Here is a 25682-nt window from a genome sequence, read left to right on the forward strand (position 1 = left end):
GTTGTAGAGAAACTCTCCAGAGGAATATAGGTAGTTCACTTAAGACATTCAAGGAAACACATAGCAGGCTAATGTAATCCACACAGTTCCACCGGCAGCAGGGACCTCCGCATCCATTCTAGGACATCTGTACATTTCTGAGAATTGTAAGAGTTCCAGCCTCCTCACTCTACTGATCCTATGGCTGGCTCATCTTCCCTCTGATGGATCAACTGTGACTCCTTTGTGAGTTCCACTCAGAAACCAGGCTGGGCTAAGGGAGGAAGCCCTACGTAAGGGTCCATGTCCTGCGACAGCGCTCCCCCATCACACCTTCCAACACCATCCCTGCGTCTCTCCTCCCAAGAAGCTAACAGGAAGGAATCACACGCCTCACCCTTCCCCAACAACATCCACTGAGGTCACCAGTATTGGCAGTACTTTACTAGAACTCAGAAAGAAAAGGACAAAGAAATTCAGGGAGTACTTATGGTCTTACTTAGACACCACTCCGCTTTGAAAATATAGGCAAATATTTCCCCAGAAATTATATTTAAAAAGGAAATTACTAAAAGAAATCCATCCGCATTATCAATCTATTCATCCCTTTAAATACAGGCAGTATTCTTAAGAAAAAATCCTCCACCTCTCCCCAAAGTATATAGTAAGATTTCAGCTAAAGAAGGGTTTAATCGGAAATTGCACACTTCCGAACGTGTGTGGTGCTCTGGTAACCTTTTCCCTCTTCAACTTCAGAAGGTTCAGAAAGTTGAAGGTGAACCATCCCCATAACCGTTACAAGACGTTCAGAAAAACACAACAATCTAGAGAAAATCATTTCCTGTTTCTCGATTTTACCTTTACAAGTCTCATAAAAACATATATCTCTCAACTTCTGCTTTTCCTTTTTTCTCCTTTCAGTTCTGAGGACCTCTGCCAATGCGGGAAGAACTGAGAATGTAGGAAGGTATTCCTAAGAGACTGCTCAGCAAGTGGAAGCTGGTATAAATGATTCAGAAGTGAGATAACGATATGCTTAAATAAATTCAAACACATTAGATGCCCTACGCTCTGTGACTCCCTGGGCACGAACACACTCAGGAAAAGAGACCCAGTGTTTTGGCTGAGAAACACCCACGGTGGGAAGAAAGCAGTAGGTTCTGGGAAGGAAGGGAGCCGCAAGGGGCCGGTAGGGCCCTAGAGGCATTGCTTACCCGATCGAGTGAGACCTGCGGCCCGGGCAGCATAGGAGAGAGCAGGACCAGAGTTAGCATATCAGCACTGCAGTACCCTTGTCCCCCCTCTCAAGAACCCAGGAGCAAAGATGACATTGACTCCATTCATTACTCTCTAGGAGTATATTTTTAATGTGTCTTAACAATCACTGTACCAACCTGTTATAAGCTGCACTTCTAACTATTGTTCTCATGACTACAGAGAGAGGGTTGGACTCTAACAGAAGTTCCATGCTTCCTCCAAAGAGCCTCATCTCCTTGTTCACACGGGGTTTGAACAAATGATTGACTGAGAAGTTCCAAAAAGATGCTGGCATTATTACAAAAACGATTCCAAGAGCTTTCATCACTTCAGAGTACTTTCATAAATGTGTCCCCGTTTTAACTTTGCAGGAAGCGTTTTAGTTAGGTAGCTGTGAACAATGTTATTTTACAGGTAGAGAAAGAGAGGGGGCAGTTCCCTGACGGGGTGATGGGGACACAGTCAACGGCAATTGGGATAAAATGAGAATCTTAGCTTGAAAAATATGACTTGTTTTTATAAAACACATCAATTTAAATCCTCACAGAGTGCTTTTTATTAACATATTAAAAGGCCCAAGTTCTAAGTTTTTAAAATCTGTAAGTTTTAACTTGTAATAATTAAAAAAAAAATGACTGGTATCTGAACTTTGCTGGCAATCTTTTTTAACAAGTTCAGAAATTTTTTCCCAGAATGCACAAAGGAATTTTATAGTATAAATAACAGGAATACAGGATAATATGATATTTTATTAAAAAAGGGGTTCAAAGTAAAATGTGATACAACTCTTAACTTTCTCTATTGTTTTATAAATTGGCAAATCAATTTAAATGAAAAATTAAAAACTTACTTTTTCTCAATTAAGAATCTTTACTAATCAAAATTCAAGTAATTTTCAAATATGAGTTTCCCATATGTTACTTGTTCTAGCGTAATTGGAAACTAAAAATTTTTTGTAATACTCGTTGCTTTCATAGTGACTGATCCTCAGTTATATATGTTAGATGTTTTAGTTTGAGAAAAATACAGGTCTGAATTTTGCAAACTCTACAACATATTACAGGACCCTCATTGAGTCTCCAGTATTTTTAGCCACAGTTTATAATGAAAGTACTGTATCCTCTATATAGAGAAACAATTAATGGAAAGTTTGAAACTTCTGGAAAACAGATCATTCATTACCCTAAATAAAGCCACATTGAAACAGAAGAAAAAGAAGTTAACACAATTTTGATGTTACAACCAGTGCGTGTATGAACAGGAATGTGTTAACATATTGAGTTAATGAACGGTCTTCATTTTCGTCCTCTTAGCAAAATGAACAAAATCTTTGTGAAATACCACAGTGCCCTCGTGCTGATGTACACTCCCTCATTTCCACACGTGGGAGTCACCTTGTGAATGAGATGGTCACTTAGGATAAAAACTAGCATTTATTGAGTGCTTAATCAATGGCAAGCTCTCTTCTACAACTTTCATAATAACCTGATGATCATGTTACTCTTACCTGGTTTCGTAACTGAGAACACCTAGGTACAGGTGAGCTAAGTTACATGGGTCCTCCTCATAACCTGACCGCCTGACACCAAATCACTTAAGAGCTTGTTACAAATGCAGATTCCTTGATCCAGGACCCACTGAGGCATGATCTCCAAGAGGTGGAGTCTGGAATATGTATTGTAAACAGGCTTCAGAGGTGTTTGTAAAGCCTCCTGAATTTGGAGAAATAACACTCTAGTACCATGCTGTGGTTCTAGAGTTCCAGTGAAGGTTTCAACTAAGTACGTGGAGGACAAATTTTATAAATATGGCAAAATATATTTTCTTGGAGACAGCAGGTAAGAGGGGATTTTCTGTTCTGAGAAATTATTTAATTAGTTTAGATAAATGTTTTAATGCCATTGACATGACAGCAAATTTTATTTGTAATAAAATGAGGGTTAATTAATAATCCAGAAGGTTTACCTATTCATTACATGCAGCCTCTGAAAAATTTCAGTTGCTTTTCTTATCACATTATCAACAACTATGAAGATAAAACAATGTATTCAGACTCATGCGTATGGAGTTACTTAACTCTAGCTGTACAAATGCCAACTTGTTAAGGTAGTAGAGGGGCACAATCCAGTAGCGTACGAAACCAAAAATAACTTAAACAGAACGATATAAATATTTGCCTCTAGGTATCAAGTTTGTAGGGTAATTAAGAAATGGTTTCAGAATCCAATGAAAATTTATATGCAGTTTTTAAAAAAAAGATATTTGAAATGTATACATCAAAAGTTTTTTTAAAAAATGAAAGTAACAACTCTCTATGAGATAACTTACTAAAAATACTATAGAAAATAAAAATGGTCAAAACTGCACTAGTTCCTCTGGCGCCTATAGGGAGGACACTTGGTTCTCAGTTCAAAATCCTGATGTTCACCCTAATGGGATATAAAATATAATATTGAAAATAACCCAAATGTGCAAGGACTATATACCATGGCCCCTTTTTGGAATAAAAGAATAAATAGGTATGTATTCAGCATAGAAAAAAATCCTAGATGGATGAATACGAAAATGTAACCTGGAATGGTTTGTCAGAGCCTAGTCCACTGAATGCATATTTTAACTTACTGTTTAAATTTTAATGAAGAAAAATCAGTATGTGCTGCCTTCGTTTGAAATCCCCCCTTATTACCAGTAATTAAAGGAGCCCTGGATCTTCTATTTTTACTAGGTAATGTCCTCGTAGAAAGGGCATGTTCGGGACCAGGCTCACTAAGCAGACCAACAAGCAGAAAACTCCCCATTATAAAAATCGATCTCAGTCACCAATCATTATCAGCCACAAAACATGTTAATCCAATTTAAAAAGAACGTGTTAGGAAGAGGAGCCCATAGAGAAAGCTCCCCTTCCCTCAGAAGGCCCAGGGCTTAGCAGCATCCCCATGGTTCTGCCCCACACTACCTCATATCTCCAAACTTCTTGCTGATGGCCGTCCCCACGTTGCTGAAAGCTGCAGTTGCCTTCTGCCCTGCGTGACTCAGCGTTTCGTGTGTTTTCTTGTAGCTGGAAGTAAACAGAACCGTAGAAACACAGCTTATACGTGATGCTCGCCCACAGAACATTCCCCATCCTTCTCCCTCCTTACTTTGAAAATTCCTTTTCTAAACAGCTTTATGAAGACAATGATCCACAGAAGTTAGTGGTTCTATTCATTGTCTGGGGATGAGGGATGGATGGCTGCCCATCGGTGGGAAAGTCAGACTGCTCAATCTGAATTCAGGGAAAATATCCATAGGCAAGTGTAACATGCCGATCAGTCGTGTAACTGCAAACAGACATGCTCTCAGACTACAGTTGTTCTTGAAGTGTGCGTTCAAACTCTTTGAAGAGACATTCTCCAGAAAACAGCCAATGAAGGTAACACAGAAACGAGATAGTGTGTATTTCAAGGAGAAGAATCAGCTTTTATTGTTCAGGGGTCAAATTAACCAGAAAGGGGCAAAATATAACTAGTATTTCGCTTATTTTTCTACCATTTATGCCTGGGAATAGGCTAGAAGGGCACATGATCTTAAGAAAACATAGTGACCTTTTTTCAAAGAGTTTTAGGAAGATAATTCAGCAATGGTCTGTTCATTGGCCAATGTTCCCACTAGACTGACTCCTTGAGGACTTGGAGTAAAAGCCAAAGTCCATACAACGGCCTCACGATGACTGTACACAAGCTTGTCCTCTCGGCCCCTGCTCCAGGTCCCAGACCTCCTCACGGGTCCATGGACCTACTAGGCCCCATCCTGCCTTAAAGCTTTTGATCTGGCTGCTCTGTCACATGATCCTATCATATTTGGCAGGAAAAAAAAGGAGGGGAGGGTTTTGTTGTCTTGTAAATGTCCCACTTTGAAAATTAAAAAGAGCAAAGCGGGCACCCTTAGTCAGATTGTGAAAGTCACCTTTTGCTGTCCATCAGGGCCAGAGACCCCTGGGGCCTTGGCCAAGTGGATGTCAGCAGCATAGAGCATACAGCTGGGTTCTGGGGGTTGGGGAAAGGGAAGCAAGGGAAGAAGGAGCACCGAGCCCCCACCTAGCACTGACTCTGTACAGCCTAAAAGGGGGCTCAAGGGCAAAGTAAAGAAAGACCCTGCAGCATCTATGACCTCTGTGTGAAGCTGGGACCGGAGACTAGCTAGGGAATTCCTGCTTCCATTGCTCTTGCATTTCTACAGGAATTTCTTGCAATTAGAGCAAATATTTAACTTTTGCTTGTACCTGTTCCTTGTAAACTGTTCCCTGTAGTTTATATACTGGAGAACGCTTTGCATTTTGAGACGAGGTGACTTTTGGACACGTGTGTGTATATCACATTCTGAATTTGACGGCTTAATTTCAAAATAGCCAGAGGGAAGCACATCTAGTCAGCAGTAAGTTAGGGTTCGGGTTAGCTAGCTACATTATGTCTGAAACACACTCGTCTAGAACAAAGTGTGGTGGGTATACACAGGCTTCCAACTACTTTAGTGAAGTATTAGTGACATTAAGTCCTTACCATGAAAAGTGCAACTCCATACTCAGGTGAAATTTCAAAGTTTAAAACCAACCATATGGAGAGCTCAAAGGCGTGTTGAAGAGAGACTTTTAGGACTGTTCAATTTTTTTTTTTTTTTTAAGATTTTATTTATTTGTCAGAGAGAGAAAGCTTACAAACAGGGGGTGTGGTAGGCAGAGGGAGGAGCAAGCTCCCTGCTGAGCGAGGAGCCTGATGCGGAACTTGATCCCAGGACCCTGGGATCATGACCTCAGCCAAAGGCAGACGCTTAAACCAAAGGAGGCACCCAGGCATTCCAGAACTGTTAAAGTCTTTATTTCTGAGGATTACATAATGTTAAATCTGAAAAGCACTAGAATGCAATTTCTTCAGACTACAGATGACGGGACTGAGGCCCGGAAGAACTGTGTGACCTTTTAGAGACAGAGACAGGGCTAGGACTAGTGTGCCTGCTTTCCGGCCGGATGTCTTCTCACCTTGGAGATGACAGACTTTGGAAGGTAGGTTAGGTCAGCTGTCTATAGCTCAAGTATTTGTGGAGAAAAGTAGTAATAGTGCATCTGAAGACTTCTAAGATGTACCTCTTTCCCCACATTTTTACACCTCTCCTCCCTAATGACCGCATTTCTTAAAAACAATTACTAGACATCCTACATACATTATATAGAGACCGATAATAGAGGGACAGAGACTGAGGAGGTGGGAGGCAATGAGACGGGGTGGTATGGGAAGAAGTGGCTTCCTGAACAAAGTAACCAGGGATCCCGTGAGAAATAGGCCAGTGGGCTCAGAGCACTCAAAAGCTCTAAGAAGCACTACTCACAGCACAGCGTAAGCCAAGGGTCCCCCTGGAGCTGTGTACCACACAGACCCTGTACGCTTACACTGCATTCTAATTGGGCTCGATCCTAAAACTGAATGAAGTCATACACATCCCTACCGGAGGCGAGGCGCTCACATCTTGAAAAAAGACCCTCCTGGCAGGCCACTGAAAACCCTGAAGGATGTCATTCCATTTATATCTTACTCCCTTAATTGTGCCATGGAATTTGGCGCACAGTCCGGACTCCTAATGCTTAAAACCAGCTCTCAACCTTATCACATCAAATTACATTCAGTAATATTCAAATAATGAAAAACAACTTAAACACCAACCTTCTGGTTCACCTGACGACCTTGTAATTTAAATGGAAATGGTATTTAGCATTTTAGATGATGTCTCTTATTTTAAGCTAAATATAGAGTTACACCATTGCTGAGTCACATACGTGATGCAAAGGGAACGAATACATTCTCCTGAAACAAACGTCAGAATGTTACGGGACGCTCAGCTTGCTGTCCGTTGTGCATGGGGAGGCAGAAAGAGGGGAGCAGATGCTCCCAGCGATCCGTGTTACGTGCCTATCCTCTGTGTGCCTGTGATGCACTTTGCACACTGTGACGCTCTTTCCTAACACATTTTTTACTTTGTTCCAATTACGGTTTTTGAGTCTGCCTCCATGACCTGCGTGTACTTCCTGAGGGCAAGGGCTGCATCTCGTTCATCCGCCCCGTGTCCCCCGAGGCCTGGATAAGCCGGAGCGAGGGCCACAGGAGGCCCGGGGAAGGAAAGAGAGTCCAGGCGGAATGCCAGACTTCAGCTCCAGATGACAGTCAGGACTTGGCAGCGTGCGGCTCCTGGCTCTGGAGGAAGGCCACGGAAGCCTGCCGGGGAGGGAAGGGCAATTTGTCTTCGTGGGCTTCGGAGCGATTCCAGCCAACAGCAGCTATGTGGGAACCCGTGTCCCAACAAGGCTGGCATCGGGTCCAGGCCTGAACCTTTTTTAGGTAGAAGTGTAACCGTGCTAGCAAACAGTAGCTCACACTTACCACGTATCTCTATGCGTTAACTCACTGAAGACTTCTGACTGGGAGATTTTTTTAAATTAAGGGTATAAGTAAACCTTGTACTTTTCACTGAAAGTCAATGGGAACACAGGCTTTACTTTTCAGAGATCATCTGGCTGGAACGGATAGTCCTTTTTTTTTTTTTTTTTTCAGCTTTACTGAGGTATGAATGGCAAAATTGTAAGATATTTAAAATGTACATCGTGATGATTTGATAGACACGCACATTGCGAGAACTCCTCCCACCTAGTTAATACACATCCATCACCTCGCATGTTTTTATATCTATTTTGGTGAGAACATTTAAGACCTACTCCCTTTGCAAATTTCGATTACACAATGCAGGTACCAACCAGAGTCACCGTTACAGGTCAGAGCCTCAGACTTTTATTCATCTTATAAAGGGAAGTTTGCATTTGCCAAAATTTCCCTATGTCCCCCACTCCACTGCCCCTAGCAGTCACCCTTCTACTCTCTGCCTCTAAGAATTTGACTTCTTTTTAAATTTTTTTTAGATTCCACATATGAGTGATGCCAAACAGTATCTGTCATTCTCTGACTTATTTCACTTAGCCTAATGCCCTTGAGATTTGTCCTTGTTGTCCAAAGGCAGGATTTCCTTCTTTGTCATGGCTGAATGATATTCCATGGCATATATATATGCCACATCTTTTTCTTTTCTTTTTTTAAGATTTATTTATTTATTTTGAGAGAGAGAGAACACAAGCAGCGGTGAAGGCAGAGGGAAAAGGAGAAAGATTCTCAAGCAGACTCCCTGCTGAGCACAGTGCCCAGTGTGGGGCTCGATCTGATGATGCCTCTGAGTTCAGGGGCTGATCCAAGACCAAGAGCTGGGCGCTTAACTGACTGAGCCACCACGCACCCCTACACCACATCTTCTTTAAGGAATGGATAACATTTGCTGGCCAGAACAGGCTGGCCAGCACACTGACAAGGGGATCTTCAGCAGGGAGAGGTACAACTCTCTGCAAACCAAATAAAAGACATTCTATTATTTTACTGATTTTTCATGCAGTTCCCCTTGTCATGCCTTATGGATTTGAAAGTAGTATTCATAATCAAAAGGAGAAAGCATGTCTTCTAAAATGTTTTGACTTAAAGCATTTTTTTTTAACACTCCAATAGAAGAATTAAAAATCCAGAGTCCTTTTACAAGAAGATATTTTATAGCATAGATACATCTTCTGTTATGGGATTTTAAGAAGATTATCATTTTAACAGTTGCCCAGGCAGCATCTCACCAGAGATGCAGAAGTGTTTAGGCTTATTTTCTTCAGGAGGTTCCCTAAACATGTAACCAAAAAAGATTTACCACTTGAACCTGGAAAAGAAGAGTCTATCTCCTGCTTTGTGTGGTAAGATGAAAGGCAAAAGGTAAGCAGAATAAACAGCTGTCTGAGAGATTGACTGTGTGTGTCTTTTGAAATGAGGTCTTTAATCTTCACTGGCACTTCCCAACTCAACGGTATTACGACAGGCTTCTCATAAAAGAAGAGGTAACAATCATTACCGACTATAATGGTTTGGAAGTCTTAGAAGCACAAAATCAAAGAGTAAATAAATCATAAACTAAACTTCAATTTTCAAGGACTGCACATTTTTTTTTTAAGGCTGCATTTTCCTGCTCTTTATAAGGATGAAGTTATTAATTGTTCCAAAGGGAGGGAATTGTCCCAAAACCTTCTCCCCTTGGCAGACCTACTGTCTGGTCTGCAGTAGAGCTCATAGGGGCTTACTAGTGGAGAAAGGGTTAGCAGAGGCTGCAGACTTATTAAAATGAAGCCTATCAGTTTGAATAGCCCACAAGAATGTCAGATTTCTGAATTCCTACTCCTTCTACCTACAGAAGAGGTTCAGTTTCTTCTCCTGTAGCCTCCCTACCTCTAATACTTCAAAGTCTCCCACCTCCCCGCTGCCTCTTTAAAGCCTAAAAAGACAACACAAAAAAGCAGCAGAGAACAAACAATAACAAAAACCCTTAAGACTATAATAAAAAAGGGAGGTGATAGGAATTCTGGTGTGTGTTCTTAAAGTCTCTCAAATCAAAGCAAGATAGAACTATGACAGAAACAACAGCAACAACAGACCCCGAATACAGATGATCTTTTGACCTGCTACTGTACCGTTATCTTTCCATAAAGGAGATAATTTCAGTATGCTGTGTAATTGTTTCTACTCATTCCATCCTATTCCTACTTGAATCCTACCACAGGCTAAAATATGCCAAGATCCTTCTTCATTAACATATCATAGATTTTCTTTTCAGTATAAATCAAACTAAATAGGTCATGATTGCTTAATCAGTATGCAAAGTATTGCCTCTGGGAATCACCTTCAATCCTCTGACAGCTAGAATTTTTTTTAGTGCTTTGAAATTTAATTCTACCCAACCTAACCCTACCCAGCTCCTCATTCCCTCCCATCAACATTTTCATCCTATGCGGTATAGATCTTGTCCTAGAATGGATATCATGGCACTAACAGCAGGGATTTAATTAATTCAAGGGTGAAAACAGATTCTGTAACCAAGCCCCCCCCACCCATATCATTAGGACCTTTCCCCCTCCCTCGGCAGCCAAGAAGAGACGGTGGGAGAAAGGAGCTCTCCTGAAATTATGTTACTGATATACTTATGCCTCCCTCTTAAGAAAAGGATTGATTCTTCCTTACAAAGCGAGGCTCACATCATTCCTAAAAGAGTGAGGAGTCCATGATCATCCACACTGATTAAACAATCTCTGAGGAACTTTCGCGTAGTCCTGTAGCTTTCGATGAGATCAATATGCAGACGACTCCCCCTGTTTATTTCCATCCCTGCCTCTTCCCCTGAGTGGACCTCTCGACAGAGAAACTTGTGTGTCACCAAAACCAATTCTTGAGTCTCCCTGCTAGACTTGTTTTCTAGAACAGCAAACAGGCCTACGAAGTATGACACCATTCTGCCTGCTTTACGATTGGCTCACTGAATCCTCACTACCTATGACATAGGTACTAATATGATCTCATCTCACCGATGCTGGGGACCTAGAGTTCAATCCACGCAAATGGAGTCCACAGCCCACGGGCTTAGCCTGATGCAAGGAATGCCCGCTGCTGTAAACCGTCCCAGTGCTCAACGGGCTGCCGCCGTCAAAGACCAGACAGTCAGTCACATTTGATCCTTGCATTTCCCTCCTCTCCCACCCCCAAACCTTTGGGAACCCCCCCTGGCCTGGCCTCTAAATCCCGTCCCTTCTCTGTCCCTCACTATCCTCACCAAAGTGGACTACGACAGTCGTCTCAGAAATGATTTTCCAGTCTCCACTCCTGCCTCTCTCCATTCTGTAGAACACAAAGAAACCAGAGTGATTTTTTTTTTTTTTTAAGGTGAATCGGAACAGATTACTTCCTGCTTCAAATCTTACAGTGGCCTCCAGAGCCCTTGGAATAAGAGTCCCAGTTCTCCCCTTGGTCTGGGAGGCCCCCGAGAACCTGACCTCTACCCCCATCTCTCCATTTCAAAATGGCTTCCGGCCTCGGGGTCTTTGCAGCAACTTTTGCCTCAACCCCAAAGGTCTCTCTTACATCATCATAAGACGGGATCCTTCTGGTCATTCAGATGTCAGCTCAGAGTAACCTCCCAGGACAGCACTAGGACAGGACTCCCCTGCCTGGGACTCTGTCACAGCGGCTTCTGCCCTCTCCTCTAGCCCGTCAGCCTCTGCTTTCTTATCACAGGACTTCTGACAGCTTCTCCCATCGTGGCTTTGTCACGGGTTTCGTGCTCTTTTCAACACTCTACGAAGCTAAGAACTTTGTTCATCTTGTTGAATCCCATATCCTGAGGGCTTAGATTAGCTCCTGGGTAATAACAACACTTAAGACATGGTGGGCAAATGAAATGTCATGACCCTTTTAATGGCTTTCTAGTGCCTGTGGAGTAAGAGTAACTCTATTAACAGGAACCACAAGGCCCTGTGTAACCCCTGGCCACTTTTCCCTGCTGTCTCCGAAACGTTAATGAACTGGACTGCTTTCCCGGGGGGTGGCGGGGAGAGGGAGCCTTCTTTCCTTCTGGCCATCAGCAGGCTGTGCCTCCCCCAGGAGGCTCCCCCTGCCCCTCCCGGCCTGATGAAGTTCCCACTCATCCATCAGAGCTCTGCCAAAGCATCCGTCTCCTGCCTTGAAAAACCTTCCCTGAGGCCCTAGGCAAGGTTCAGTCTCCTGCTTCACACACAACACTATTTTCCTTCACGTCATTCCTCATATTTACTGTTTAACTAGTTATTTGGAATATCTTATAAAATACACAAAAACAAAAACCAAACTCTGTTGTCCTGACTAGTCTTTCAGCTCTGTAACCTTAGGGAATAGAATCTATTCATTTAACAAAAGGCTTGCTACTAACTTGACTGCCTGACTACAAAACCAACTTGTTTTTCAAGCATGAGGAAACTGGAGACTATATATTTTCCCGTGTGGGAGGAGGCTACCCACCCTCCTGAAACTTGCTCCCTCTAATTCCGTGTCTCCCATGATTGTGAATCTCCCCACCCAGCCCCCTCAGACCAGGGCAAACCTGACATAGCCTCTGCCCAGACATGGGCTGCTCCGTCCCTCCCTTCAGCAACGGGAGCGCCGGAGTCGTCCTGCCCTCTGTTGGGTTAGCCCACTCCTGCAGTGTGCTTAGGGAGGCCAAGCAGCAAGATCCTGCCTGGGTCTTACACCCTCAAAGGAGGCTCAGATCAGCGTGACAGGAGGCGCCCAGGACCAGGATGCTGGAGCTTGTTCCTCCTCACTCTGTCAGGGCCATTAAGTGGTTTAAGCCACCAAAGTGCAAAGACGGAAGCCCAAACTACTGACAGAGAAGCTCACTTAGTAGTGTTGCCATATATAATTTACATTGATAAACACCACCATGCCTTCTCTTAAGGTCTTCCATAACTGTCACCATTGGGTCGGGGAAGGTTGATTTGCCCCCGGAGATAACTCCATGGGCTCCCTGGCTCCATCCTGCCCTACTCTGGGCTGTGCTCTGATACTGCTGGGATGAGCCCTTGGGGGACACCAGCATAGGAGCAGATAAGACTAAGAGGCTGTGGCAGGGGAAGAGAACATTCTTCTGAACATGGAACCTAGGGGAAGCAGAGTGGGGAGATGCCAAGTTTGTTTAGATGGAACTCTTCATACAAAGGGCCCCTTCACTGGGTCTTAGGGCTTAGTTTTCTGCAGCCAGCAGGCAGAGCTGGCCACCGGCAAAACTGAAGTGCTTGCTGTCCACTGGTACTTGCTCCTACTGCCAGGCCTATCTAAGTTGGGAGAAAAGTACCTGCAAAGAGAAAAATTGATTTCCACTAAAATATTAGGAATGCAATCTTTACCATCCAGTGGATAATGCCAGGGAAGAAAATGCATAATACAAAGACAAAAACTGGGGGCTAATGTTAGGGCCAGGGATAGGAACTTTCTCCATCGGCCCTTACCCCCCAACTCACAAAAAGAAAAATTACATCATGAGGTGGGCACCTTCTTCACTTTGATACAAGAACACCTGGCAAGCAAAATATTTTAAATCATTAGAAAAGCACCACCGTAGTTGAGTAACACATGTAATTTAAAGAGTAATCCAATGAAAGTATGATTGTAGAATATCCAAAGTTATTTTGTATCTTGCCTAATATCAGACAAAAAGATAATGGGGGAGTCTAAACCATTTCTGGTGGTGTGAGCAGGAAAAACTCACTTTTCCTGTGTGTCTCCTTTGCTGTTGGGCCGACCCCCAAACTCACAACACATTGGACACCAGACACATAGTTTTTCCCTCACCAAGCAAATCTGGGACACCAGCTGGGTGTCCTAAAATTTAAGGCACTGCATACTGGGTGACAGTGTCAGCTCCCACAGGGTCAATCCTACAACCCCGCCGCCCTCACCCCACTTCAGATACCAATGGCAAGTGCAGGTTATCGCCCGTGTGCTTCTGGCCTATGGGCCATAAATCGGAGGTGCCTATGACCTCCTCCTCAAGTTTGATTAATTTGCCAGAGTGGTTTCAAAACTCCGGAAAATGGTTTCCTTACTAGGTGACTGGTTTATTATAAAAGGATATGACAAAGGGTACAGACATCACAAGGTGTATAGGGAGGGCTATGGGGCTTCCATGCTCTCTCTTGGTGTGCCCCTCCCCCAGCATTGTCCTGTGTCCATCAACCCAGAAGCTCTCTGGACACCATGTTTTGGGGATGTTAGGTACGACCCGTCATTAACTCCATTTCCAGCCCCCTCTTCTCTCTCTGGAGGAAAGGGCACGGCATTCCAAGTCCAAGCTATTAATCATCGCTTGGTCTTTCCTGTGACCGGCCCCCCCATCCCAGAGTCACTGAGAATTACCTCATTAGAACAAAGAATACTACTACTACTCTGGAAATTCCAAGAGATTTAGGGACTCTGTGTCAGGATCCAGGGACAGAGAGCACACGAGCGCGTGCACACACACACACACACACACACACACACACTTCTATGATCTCACATGGCTTTACTGCAGCTCTAAATACTCCCTAGAGTAGAAGGGATGAAAAGCACACCCCCAAAGTATAAGCATTTCTTTTGAAATCAGTGGGCAACAAGTCTGTACTAAACCTGCCAACCATTTGGTATGGAAACTGAAAATCTGTAGTGAATGCTGAGTATTTGAGGGAAAAGCACCTGTCTGTTTAGAACTGTATGAGAAAACATAAAGAGAGAAATATCTACTTCAGGAATGTTTAGAAGTATCTAATCCAGAGAAAAAATACAAACCCATAAAAGTCGTCTGGTGGACAGTTTAGTTTCATGAAGTTACTTTCAGAGTCTGTACCAGACAGTGTATTTAATGATTATTCATATTTATTTTATTTCTAGAGAAAATATTTTTCCTAGCCACAAGTTCCAAATCAGTCTCATAGAAAAAACACAAAACCGAAAACAGAAGTGAGAGACAGCAGTAAGTGATTTTCTAGAAATTCCGTGGCTAGACTTACGCAGTCGAGGTCTGCATATCGTGCCAGCTTCTGCTGAAATTCTGCTTCAATTCATTCATCAGGTTCATGCCGAGTTTTTGCTTTATCTCAACCAGATGCCTTTCTTTAGCAGATAAAACTTGCCGTAATGTTGTGATTTCGTCTTCGAGCTATAGGTAGGAGGGAAAGCGGTGTGGAAAGATGTGAGGGCAGTTGAAACACACACCTGCAAAGCGCTCGGTGCTCCAAAGCCGCCCGGCGCACCACTGTATTCCAGGCCCATGTTTACTTCTAGCCAACACATCCCACAGCGATGACGGTCTGATATTTTGAAATAGAAGCAGATTTCTTTAGTTTTAATGATTATAAAAGAAATCATTGCTCCTTATAAAAAATTCAGACAGCAAAATATAAACAACAATGATTACCTCTAATCCACTAGAAAATAGCCGCTACTTAACTTTTTGGCTTCTCATCTTCCAATTTTTTTCCCCCCAAAAACGCAGGGCTTGAACTCACAGCCCTGAGATCAAGAGCTGAGCTGAGATCAAGAGTTGGACGCTTAATCAACTGAGCCACCCAGGTGCCCACCTCCCAAAATGTTTTCTTTTCTTCTTTTTTTTTTTTTAACATTTAATTTGCTCCTAAGAGCAACTTCATGTGTCACTGGTCAGTACTGTGTGTTTATTTTTATTATTATTTTTTTGTTTGTTTATCTTATTTTTATTTATTTTTTTAACATCTTAATTCAATTTAATTTTATTTTTTCAGTGTTCCAAGATTCATTGTTTATGCACCACACCCGGTGCTCCATGCAACACGTGCCCCCCGTAATACCCACCACCGGGCTCACCCAGCCCCCCACCCCTGTGTGCGTATTTTTTGCCCATCACACATCACTGCATTGATGCGGACACTGACTGGGCAGACACTGGTTTTGCCAAGCTAGTGCCTCAGGAGGGGAGAACAAGGGGGGGGAGGATGTACGCAAGAATGTGATTCGTGGGTCTTTTTCTTTTTAACAATGTACTGACAAATAATTGATGTATAATAAACCACCCGTATTTAAAGTGTATAGCCTGTAAGTTTTGACATGTGTGTTACTCTGGTGAAGGCATCACTGCTACCAAGAAAGGGAACATGCCCATCACCTCCAAAAATCTTCCAGGTCTTCGTTGTCATTCCTCCCTCTTCCTTCCCCCACCCCGCCTCCCGGGTAGCCGCTCGCTGGTCTGTCTTTCACTCCACAGCACATACTCATTTTGTGTGCCTTTGTTCACTCGGTCTCATTACTTGAGGTTTTGGGGACTTATCCATGTTGCTGCATTATCACAGGTTCTACCCGTTTTATTGAAGAGCAGTATTCCTTGTATGCACAGTTTGTTACCTATTCACCTGGTGAAGGGCATTTGGGTTTGGCCAATGCAAATAAAGCTGCTATGACCACTCATGTACAAGGGTATAGCGAGGATATATTTCCTCTTTCCACTGAATAAGAAGAAAAGCAAATCTCATAAAACTGCTCTTGTTCACTATGTAAAACAGTATGGAGATCCCTCAAAAGATTAAAAATAGAACTAATATACCACCCAGCAATTTTCCTTCTGGGTATTTATTCAAAGAAAACGAAAACATTAACTCAAAAAGGTGCATACACCCCCGTGTTCACTGCAGCATTATTTACAATAGCCAAGATATGGAAACAAGCTAAGCGTCCACTGATGGAAGAATGGAGAAAGAAAATGTCACACACACACACACACACACACACACACACACACACAAAGAGAGAGAGAAATATTATTCAGCCATAAAAAAGATGGAAATGTTGCCATTTATGACATGGATGGAACTTGAGGGTATTATGCTAAGTGAAATGTTATTAGACAGAGAAAAACAAATACCATAAGATGTCATTTATATGTGGAATCTAAAAAACAAAGCAAACGAAAACAAGCTCATAGATACAGAGAAGAGACTGGTGATTGCCAGCGGGAGGTGTACGGGGGGGGGCGTGGATGAAATGGGTGAAGAAGGTCAAAATGTACAAACTTACAGTTATAAAATAAGCAAGTGACACACACAAAAGCTGCCCCTGCAAATGTAATTTCTAACAAAGCAGCTCTTGTAAAATGCTCAGATTTTCGAGAGTGGTGCTATAACCTGTGAAAATCAATTTGAAACTCCATGAAGTCTTTTATTCTGATTGTCGTATTTTATTCTGTTGTCATGTTTTATAATGTATTGCCCTGGTAATATTGCTTAAATTTACAAAATGATCCTGACTTCCTTTGTGAAGCCAGAAGAGAACTATCAGTACTCCCTTAGCATTCCATATGCACAGGGGTCATAAAAAGCCTGACATTTTCACCAGATTTCTTATTTTTACAAATGTGGCCGCTGTGTCTCATTTACAGTCAGAATATCTAGCTCTACTTCTGACCACAAACCACATTTACACTAACACCATCAGTCATCAGGCAGATGTGCTCCTCAGGTTACTGGAGATACAGCTGCTTAAAAAGCCTCTTGAGAAAGACAGGCACCTTGGCACAGATTAGACTTTTTACTAGTGCAAGGAAGATTTTACCCTAATGGTGGACAGATCGAAATAGTGTAAAGCTTCATGGACATAAATAATCACTTCTGTAAAATAGGCAAAATTCTAAGTTGGAAGCATCTTAAATACTATGGTGGGGAAAAAAAAAAACCCAATCTCTTGGAGTTTTTAATATCAGCAAATATCCTAGTAATCTCACATTAGTCATTTCTTATGTTTTTGGGACAGTTTTCCAGTGTTCACGGGAATCTTTCTAACTTGATTACCCACTCCACAAACATGTTCTAGTCAGTAGCACAGTCTTGAGGAGCAGGTCTTCAGTATGCAGACATATACTCACTGCTGCAAAAGGAGTCCACTTCAGGACCACCAAAGGGGGTCATGCTTTTGGTCTCCCCATTAAATGAGAACACATGGTTATTTTAAAATTAAACCCTCTATTCTTTCGCTATCCCGTCACATTCCACTTTTTCATATTTGTCGATGTGTCTCTTGCGTTTAATCTGTGGTCTACTATTTCTCAAGGTTGTATCTCTAGCTGTCTTTCTGTAGCAGCCTTTTATTCTGTAAAAAAGACATTTTCTGCTTTCTTTTGCATCAATAATATGTTCTGAGTGACTGAAATTATTGGGAATCTTGGGGTTTTTTATCCATTGGGTAAGACTGCAGTTTTCACTCTGTAATAAAAATAAGGGGACAATTTTTAACTGGCAGTAAGGACTTACAGATGTAGAGAAGAGGAAGGAGGCTCAAACATCTTGATATTCTCAACCTCCTATCTATGGGACCCTAGAAATGTATTCAATATTGGGGGGCAATAAGAGATTCATTAGTTATTTGAGGGAGGCAAGGGATTCGTAGTTTTCTAATGAAATCCTTAATCCCCCAGAAGTGAAGAGAAACACTGAAGTGATCAATTTACCAAACACCAACCTAAAGAAAGAACAATGAAGTCCCACACCTAATATTCTAGACATGGAAGCACACATTAAAAAGTATTTGTAAGGTGGCGCCTGGGTGGCTCGGTGGGTTAAAGCCTCTGCCTTCTGCTCAGGTCATGATCCCAGCGTCCTGGGATCTGGGATCGAGCCCCACATGGGGCTCTCTGCTTCCTCCTCTCTCTACCTGTCTCTCTGCCTGCTTGTGATCTCTGTCTGTCAAATTAAAAAAAAAAAAAAGTATTTGTAAGGAACAGACTTTTAATGATAGAAACATGAACTTGGTTACTCAGTTTGGTCTGTTCTCCGATTCTTTAATGAAATTCTCATCATTTCAATGAAACATTGAGCCTCACATTTCTTGAAGCTTTCGGTATATTTATCAGTGATCTAAATATATGCCAAAAAATCTATGAGCAAATTCAGAAATTGAAAAAAAACACGTAATCTTCAATTATATTAGCTTGCAAGAATGAAAATGAGAACCCCGTCTCTTTCCACAGAACAGAGAGTTCTGCCTCATGGCAGAGCCTTTAATCACAAATATTTTAAATGATGCTCATGACGAGAGTCCACCCCTCATTTGACTAATGAGATTTTTTTGGTCTGGTTACACCAGTGGTTTTCAATTTCAGTTCGCATAAGAGTTACTCACTGGGCATATTTAAGATGCAGATTTTAATGTCCTAAGACTCTGATATCTTCAACTCGGTAGGGCCAGGCTACATACATTATTTAACCCATGCTCCCAGATACTCTGAGGCTGGTGGTATGAAAACCTGATACCGTGAGTACCTCTCTGAGCCACAGCAAATTCCTTCTGGGATGAGGTGGAGTGCAGGTAAGTCATTAACGGAAGTGTTTAATATATCCTTTCTGCTTTAACTTTAATCATTTCTTTATTATAAACTAATAGTCTGGTTCTTTGGTTTTCTGACTCCCTAGAAGATCTCTTGGATGACCCATATTTATGATTAAGATTAGATACTGAAACTTGATTACTTAAATATGACTTAACAGGTGCATATGGGTGAGGATGTAGCAAAATTGGAAGCCTTGTACATGGCTGGGTAGGAAATGGTAGGAATGGAAAATGGCCCCTGTGGAAAAGAGTCTGGTAGTTTCTTAAAAAGTTAAACATAAAATTACCATATGACCAACAATTCCACTCCCAGGTATATTCCCCAAAGAATATGAACAAATACATGCATACACATGTTCATAATAGCACCATTCACAATAGCCAGATGGGAAAACAGCTGACATGGCCATCAACGGATGAACAGATACACAACTGCACTAGTCACCAAAATGGAGTATTATTCAGCCATAAAAAAAGAATGGAGTATTGAGATATGCTACAACGTGGATGAACCTCAAAAACATCCGGCCCAGTGAAAGAAGCCAGACACAAAAGGTCATCTCTTCTATGAAATATACAGGATAGTAAATCCATAGAGGCAGAATGCAGAAGGGGAAAGGGAAAGCAACTGCATAACGAATATGGGGTTTCTTTTCGGGGTACTAAAAATAGTTTGGAACTAGAGGTGGTAGTTACACAACATTGTAAGTATACTAAATGCTCCTGAACTGTTCACTTTAAAATAGCTAATTTTATATCTCAATTAAAAATATAAAAAAACATAAATTAACCTGGAGTAGCTAATTAATTACCTTCAAAATGGAATTTGTGTTAGAAGATAGAAAATTTACTTTCCTATTTTATCTGCCAGATTACATAAAATATCTAACTTATATCCAGGTGAAGAAATCTTTCATAAACTATTAAAGCATCATTATGATGCTTAGGAGTAAGAGAATTTGGTCTCTTGCATATACTACTTCAAGACCAGACTCCTCTCTTGGCTAATCATGCCTTTGGCTAAGACTCCTAGGAAGTAAGATCAAAATCCAGATACTACTTGAGAGAGTGCAGTGGTTATTTTTATACATCACCTTGGCTGGGCGATGGGATGCCCAGCCATTTGGTCAAATATCATGCTGCATGTACCCGGGAGGTATTTATTTATTTATTTATTTATTTATTTATTGCATAGGGTTAACAACTGAATTGGTAGACTGAGTAGAGCAGATTGCCTTCCCAAGGTGGGTGGGCCTCATCAAATCAGTTGAAGGTCAAAATAGAACAAAAGGGCTGACCTTCCTTCAGTTAATAAGGACTCTTCTTGCCTGGCTGCTTCTGAGTTGGGACATTGTTTTTCTTCTTCGTTCAGACTTAAACTGTAACATCCGCTTTTCTTAGGCCTCAAGCCTGCTGGCCTTCAGACGAGAGCTGTACCATCAGCTACCCTGGATCTCTAGCTTACTGACTGTAGATCCTGTGATTGTCAGCCTCTATAATCACATCAGCCAATTCCTTGTAAAATTTCTTTTTATATATACATACATATATATTACTGGTTCTGTGTCTCTGAAGGACTCTAATACAGAAAGGTATTACAATAAGATATTACTGATTATGAACACTTCAGTTGTTCACTACTGAGTCCAGAAAGAATAAAGAAGGCCTTGAAGGAAGTAACTAAGAAAGACCCAGAGCCTAAGGCACTTCTTTGTAAGTCTGTAAGACACGTGGCTTGAGGGTACTGTGTTCTTCCTGGGGAACCACACACAAAAGGAAGGAAGAAGAGCCCAAAGGGAGATGAAGGGAGCCTGAAAATTGGCTTTGCCTACTGGATCATGCTGCCTGTTGTTTTTCCTACTCCTATTAATGCCTATTTTTCTTGAGTCATTTTATCTAGAGGACACTGGCAGTATTTGATGGTTATACAATCATAAATTTATAGTACTAATGACAACGTTTCATCCTTCTCAAAAGCCCAGGCACATTATGGAATACAAAGCGTAACATGCAGCTTAGGGATGTAAGAGTGGAATAGGATGGAAGCAGCACAGAAAGAGTGAGCAAGTTTATTCAAAGACGGGGAAAGAGAGGGACTCCTGGGCGGCTCAGTGGGTTAAGCCTCTGCCTTCAGCTCAGGTCATGATCTCAGGGTCCTGAAATCGAGCCCCGCATGGCGGCCCTCTGCTCAGCGGGGAGTCTGCTTCTCCCTCTGCCCCTCCCCCCACTTGTGTTTTTTCCCTCTCTTTCTCTTTCTCTCAAACAAATAAAATCTTAAAAAAAAAAAAAAAAAAAGGAGAGAAAGAAAAGAAAAACCCCAAAGAACATGTATGTAAAGATCTCAAAAAAGATGTCAGGACCTAAAGGGAACAAATAGCTGAAATAAAATAATATGTCTTTGTATACTGGTAAGGTTTGTAAGAAAACATATTCAAACACTGGTATTTAAAAATGCAAATATTATAAAGCGTCTGCCTTCGGCTCAGGTCATGATCCCGGGATCCTGGGATGGAGCCCCACATCGGGCTCCCTGCTCAGCGGGTAGCCTGCTTCCCCCTCTCCCACTCCCCCTGCTCGTGTTCCCTCTCTCCCTGTGTCTCTCTCTGTCAAATAAATGCAATCTTAAAAAAAAAAAATGCAAATATCTTGGGGCACCTGGCTGGCTCAGATGGCAGAACACGTGACTCTTGGGGTCATGGGTTCGAGCCCCATGTTAGGTTAGGTGTGGAGGTTCCAAAAAAAAAAAAAAACCTTAAAAAAGTAAATATTTCTTTAAGCTATAAAATAATTCAAGATCATGACAAGTCTTAATTGCATACCTTCTATACAAAGACCACTGCACCAGTGTTGTGTTGGCCTCACAATGAAGAAACTTAAAAACACACATACTGCATGATCATAGTAATAAACGAAAGACTAAACTGTTCATATCAGGTTCCTCTTTTCAAGTGCAAACTTCATCGGAGATGTAGCCTTTTGGACACTATTGGCTTATGTTAGGTCTCCTGACACAAGGACAGATCTTCCATTGCCTGCACTCGGCAGCACACAACATGTTGGCTGTGTGGATGAGTGGAGTTATAAGTTTGTCCGAAGTGTAAGGGCATCTTCAGGGCCATATGAACAACAGCAGCTGGTGGGGGGCATCTGGCAGAGTCACAAAACTGTGGGAGAACCTAATCCCCCAGGGAGAGGAGCACACTGAAGAGGAACCTGGATCCCTGGCACATTCCAAGACCCCTTGTAAGCAAGGGAGACAGAGATGAGAAGTCCTCATCCACAAAGCTCTTCCTTTGTGTCATGGCCCCCAATGACCGTCTGACTCAAAGGCAACCTATTAGGCTGGCCTGCGAGGCATCCTGTTATCCAGGTGGCCAACGGATCTGATAGGACCTTCCCTCAGGCACAGAGACGGGTGGCTTGTGACAGGGGCCCAGGAAGAACGTCTGTGGAGAGCTGAGGAAGCTCTAAAAGCTGTCTCTGGTCTTGGAAGGGCCACTTGGGGGATTGCTGAGATTGCTCTCTGTGTGTCCTTGTTGCAATAAGACCCCAGCATCTGAGCTGATCTGAATGCCTATGTGATCGGAAAGAACCTGGTTTGGGGTGGGTGTGTGAGCATGAGTGTGCATGCATGTGTGTGGGAGCAAGTGTCGGCAGGTGTGCACACACAGCCGCAGGCATTCACGGAAGGGCAGGCAAAGCAGATTTAAGAAAAGGATGAGCATTAAGCAGAGGTGGCCTGAGGCGGATGAAGAAATGGAAATGTGAAGAGAAAAAACAGCAAAGATCCATTTCCTTGCTTTTCACGGGGCCCGGGGCACGCAGCAGAACCCGTGTGCCTCTGGGAGTCACGATGCCTCTCTGGCAATGTGTGGTACTTCTTCATTCTTGGAGACTCCAGAAATAAGAGACAGGAAGCACTCCAGCACATCCAGAGGATGAGAACATGAATCCTGGTCACTTGAACAGGGTAATGGGGTCTGGCGTTATTTGTAGAAGGCAGGCTCACGAGTCTTAGTAATGAGATGTGTTGGAAGCTTAGTAATGTGGCAAGTGAGAGAGAAATTTCTGGAAACACCACTGGTTTTTGTATTATAGGGGCATCCACTTAGAACCAAGTCTCACTTTTTCTTGAACATTTAGAAAATAAAGAACACACTCAAAAAACACACTGTTTTATGCGTGCGTGTATACTCCGGCAGTCCTAGAACCCCCAAAACTCAAGGCACTCTCTAAAGGTGGTCAGCTACAGAGGTTTTGTCTGAACTTAAACTTGGACCATAACAGTGCAGGAATTAAATTTCAGCTCAGAATCAGCTGACACAGTCTGAAGAATATAACTTTTGGACACCACAACTGACATGAACAAGTTGGTCATGAACCAGAGTTCTGGGCTGTAAGGAAACACGGAGCTAGGACATTTTCTTCCCCGGCTGACTTCGGTCCGGGCCTGCTGGCGTGTGTGGCCAACCGGAAGTCGGCTGGGTGGTTGTAGATCAGTGGCCGCAGACAGACTCCGCTCAAGAGCCAGGCTATTTGATTTGAGGCTGTGCTTGCTGAAATAATTTCTGTTGTGCCAGAAGAACAAGCTGCTCTGTCCATTTTATAATGAAGTTATTTTGGGGTGTGTTTTGTGAAAGCACCTAAAAAGTCTTTAATATTATTATAAGCTGTCTGAGACAAATGCCGCAGTATTCGGGCTTGAGGCCTGGAGCAGACAGAGCAGGGTGAGGGCGAGGTGCCGCTCCAAGCCGTGTCCTCTGCCTGCGACTGAGCCCAGAGCCTTTCTTCTGGCTGGACCAGGAGCTTCCTGCCCTGGGACCCAGGGACGTAGAATGGGGAGGAATATGGGTCTCATTCCTCTGGCCCTAACTGCTTCTTCTACTTGAAAAGCTCCCTTTCTCCAGCGCTTTCCTCTTACAATGTAACCGCTTGGTAGCCAAGTCTGAAAGGGCTGGCTTTAACAGAAGTTGTATTCCGGACCAGCCAGGCGTCATCCCTGCCTCCAAGTCTAGAGGCCCGCAGCGACTACACCAGTTTTAAGGCAACCGAAATTCACCATAGCTTTCCTCTTTGCCCTCAGAACTTTACTCCTCTGCAAACAAGTACACGACTTAACTCAATCCAGTTGCTTCCGTGACCTCTCATTACAGAAAGAAATCACTTCGAAGTATTGCTTGAGCTAAGCTGCTGACCTAAAGCAGGAATTGCTCTTACAAAGGAGCCTGCACCTGTACCTATACCAAGGTCTTGGAGGAATTCATCAGGTCTGTAAGTGATTACTGTTCCCGTAATATTGTGAAATTAAAAAGAGTAAGAGGAGCATATTTACAGTTACTTGTTACTGTTGCTTCAGCAACATTAACTATGCCTTTTTCTACTATAACCAGTGGATAATGGACCACTAGCATTTACAAAAAACACCCTAGAAAAAAATGAATTCTGTTACAATATCATTTATTAAATTTTATTAAATGAAAGACAATAGGGGTGCCTGGGTAGCCCAGTCGGTTAAGCATCCAACTCCTGATTTCATCTCAAGTCATGATCTCAGGGTCATGAGATCCAGCCCCACGTCAAACTCCGTGTCGGGTGTGGAACCTGCTTACGATTCCCTGCTTCCCTCAATGCCCCGTCCTCCACCCTTGCTGGTGCTCTCTCAATAAATAAATAAATGCATGAAAGACAACATAACTAAAACATGGGACTTATACAAAACTAACAAGAACTCCTAAGATCCTGAGGTAGACAGAAGGACAATAAATGGCTAAACATACCTGAACTAATTCTGCCTTTAACTCTTCTCTTTCCTCCTCAGACAGCATGCTAGAGAAGTCAGCACTTGCTACCGTGTCTTCATCTCGTCCTTGCAATGGTTCAGTCTCCAACAAACCTTTAGGCAAGATAGATAAAACATAATGCAATTAAAAAAAAAAAAGAATTTGGCCAACTTCTGTTTCCACAGTCTGGAGAATTAGATATCCTGACAGACCCTCCTGCTAAAGAAAAAAAAAAAAAAAACAATTAAAAATTCCTGGGGCATCAGTCGGTTAGGCATCTGCCTTCGGCTTGGGTCATGATCTTGGGGTCCTGGGATCAAGCCCCATGTTGGGACTTCTTGCTCAGTGGGATGCCTGCTTCTCCCTCTGCCTCTGCCCTTCACCCCTGCCTTTGCTCGTGAGCACTCTCTCTCGCTCTCAAATAATTGAATGGGATCTTTAAAAAATATATAAATGAAATAAAAAACAACCAAAACTTCAAGAAAAAAAAAATCTCTCTAAATGTGTGATGAGCTGCTAAGATAGTAAAGAACACTAAGAAGCCAAAGGTCTAAGTCAAAGTGGGAAGCCAGAGGTGTAAACAGAAGAAGTTTTCATTAGTTCCACATTGGCCACCAAGATGAATTCTGGCTTCAGTGTTCACGGTCTCCTGGGGTGCAGAAGGCAGAGGACAAAGCCTAGGGCCACCCAAGGAGAGAGGATCTGCATCCCCACAGGGCTGCACCCTGAGAGGAGGGTGAACTGGAAACCAATGCCATCGCTGCCCACAAGGATCTGGGAGGCAAGCAGCCTTGACCCTCAGCACTGAGTGGGCAACAAAACACGCCTGCCTGAGGCTCCTCACCCTGGCGGGACTGTGTGTGAGCTGAATGCACACTAC

At 42.7% G+C, this 25682-nt stretch overlaps 1 protein-coding gene across 11 annotated transcripts in view; it reads right to left on the bottom strand.

The window, feature by feature from the left end:
• TPD52L1 (TPD52 like 1) overlaps positions 1-25682 on the bottom strand; it is a 98556-nt gene that overhangs the window by 9199 nt on the left and 63675 nt on the right. For 6 of the 11 annotated variants that reach the window (XM_032339642.1, XM_032339641.1, XM_032339640.1 and 3 more), the window contains exons 2-4: positions 24800-24915; positions 14684-14832; positions 4193-4294 (exon numbers count right to left, since the gene is read on the bottom strand). In XM_032339642.1, coding sequence (XP_032195533.1) covers positions 4193-4294; positions 14684-14832; positions 24800-24915 — 367 coding nt within the window. Of the gene's footprint in view, positions 1-1193; positions 1209-4192; positions 4295-14683; positions 14833-24799; positions 24916-25682 lie in introns of all 11 variants that reach the window. The other 5 variants (XM_032339637.1, XM_032339636.1, XM_032339643.1 and 2 more) reach the window with 1 other exon arrangement.

The sequence above is a fragment of the Mustela erminea genome, chromosome 4 (genome assembly GCF_009829155.1).
Source record: "Mustela erminea isolate mMusErm1 chromosome 4, mMusErm1.Pri, whole genome shotgun sequence".
NCBI lineage: Eukaryota > Metazoa > Chordata > Mammalia > Carnivora > Mustelidae > Mustela > Mustela erminea.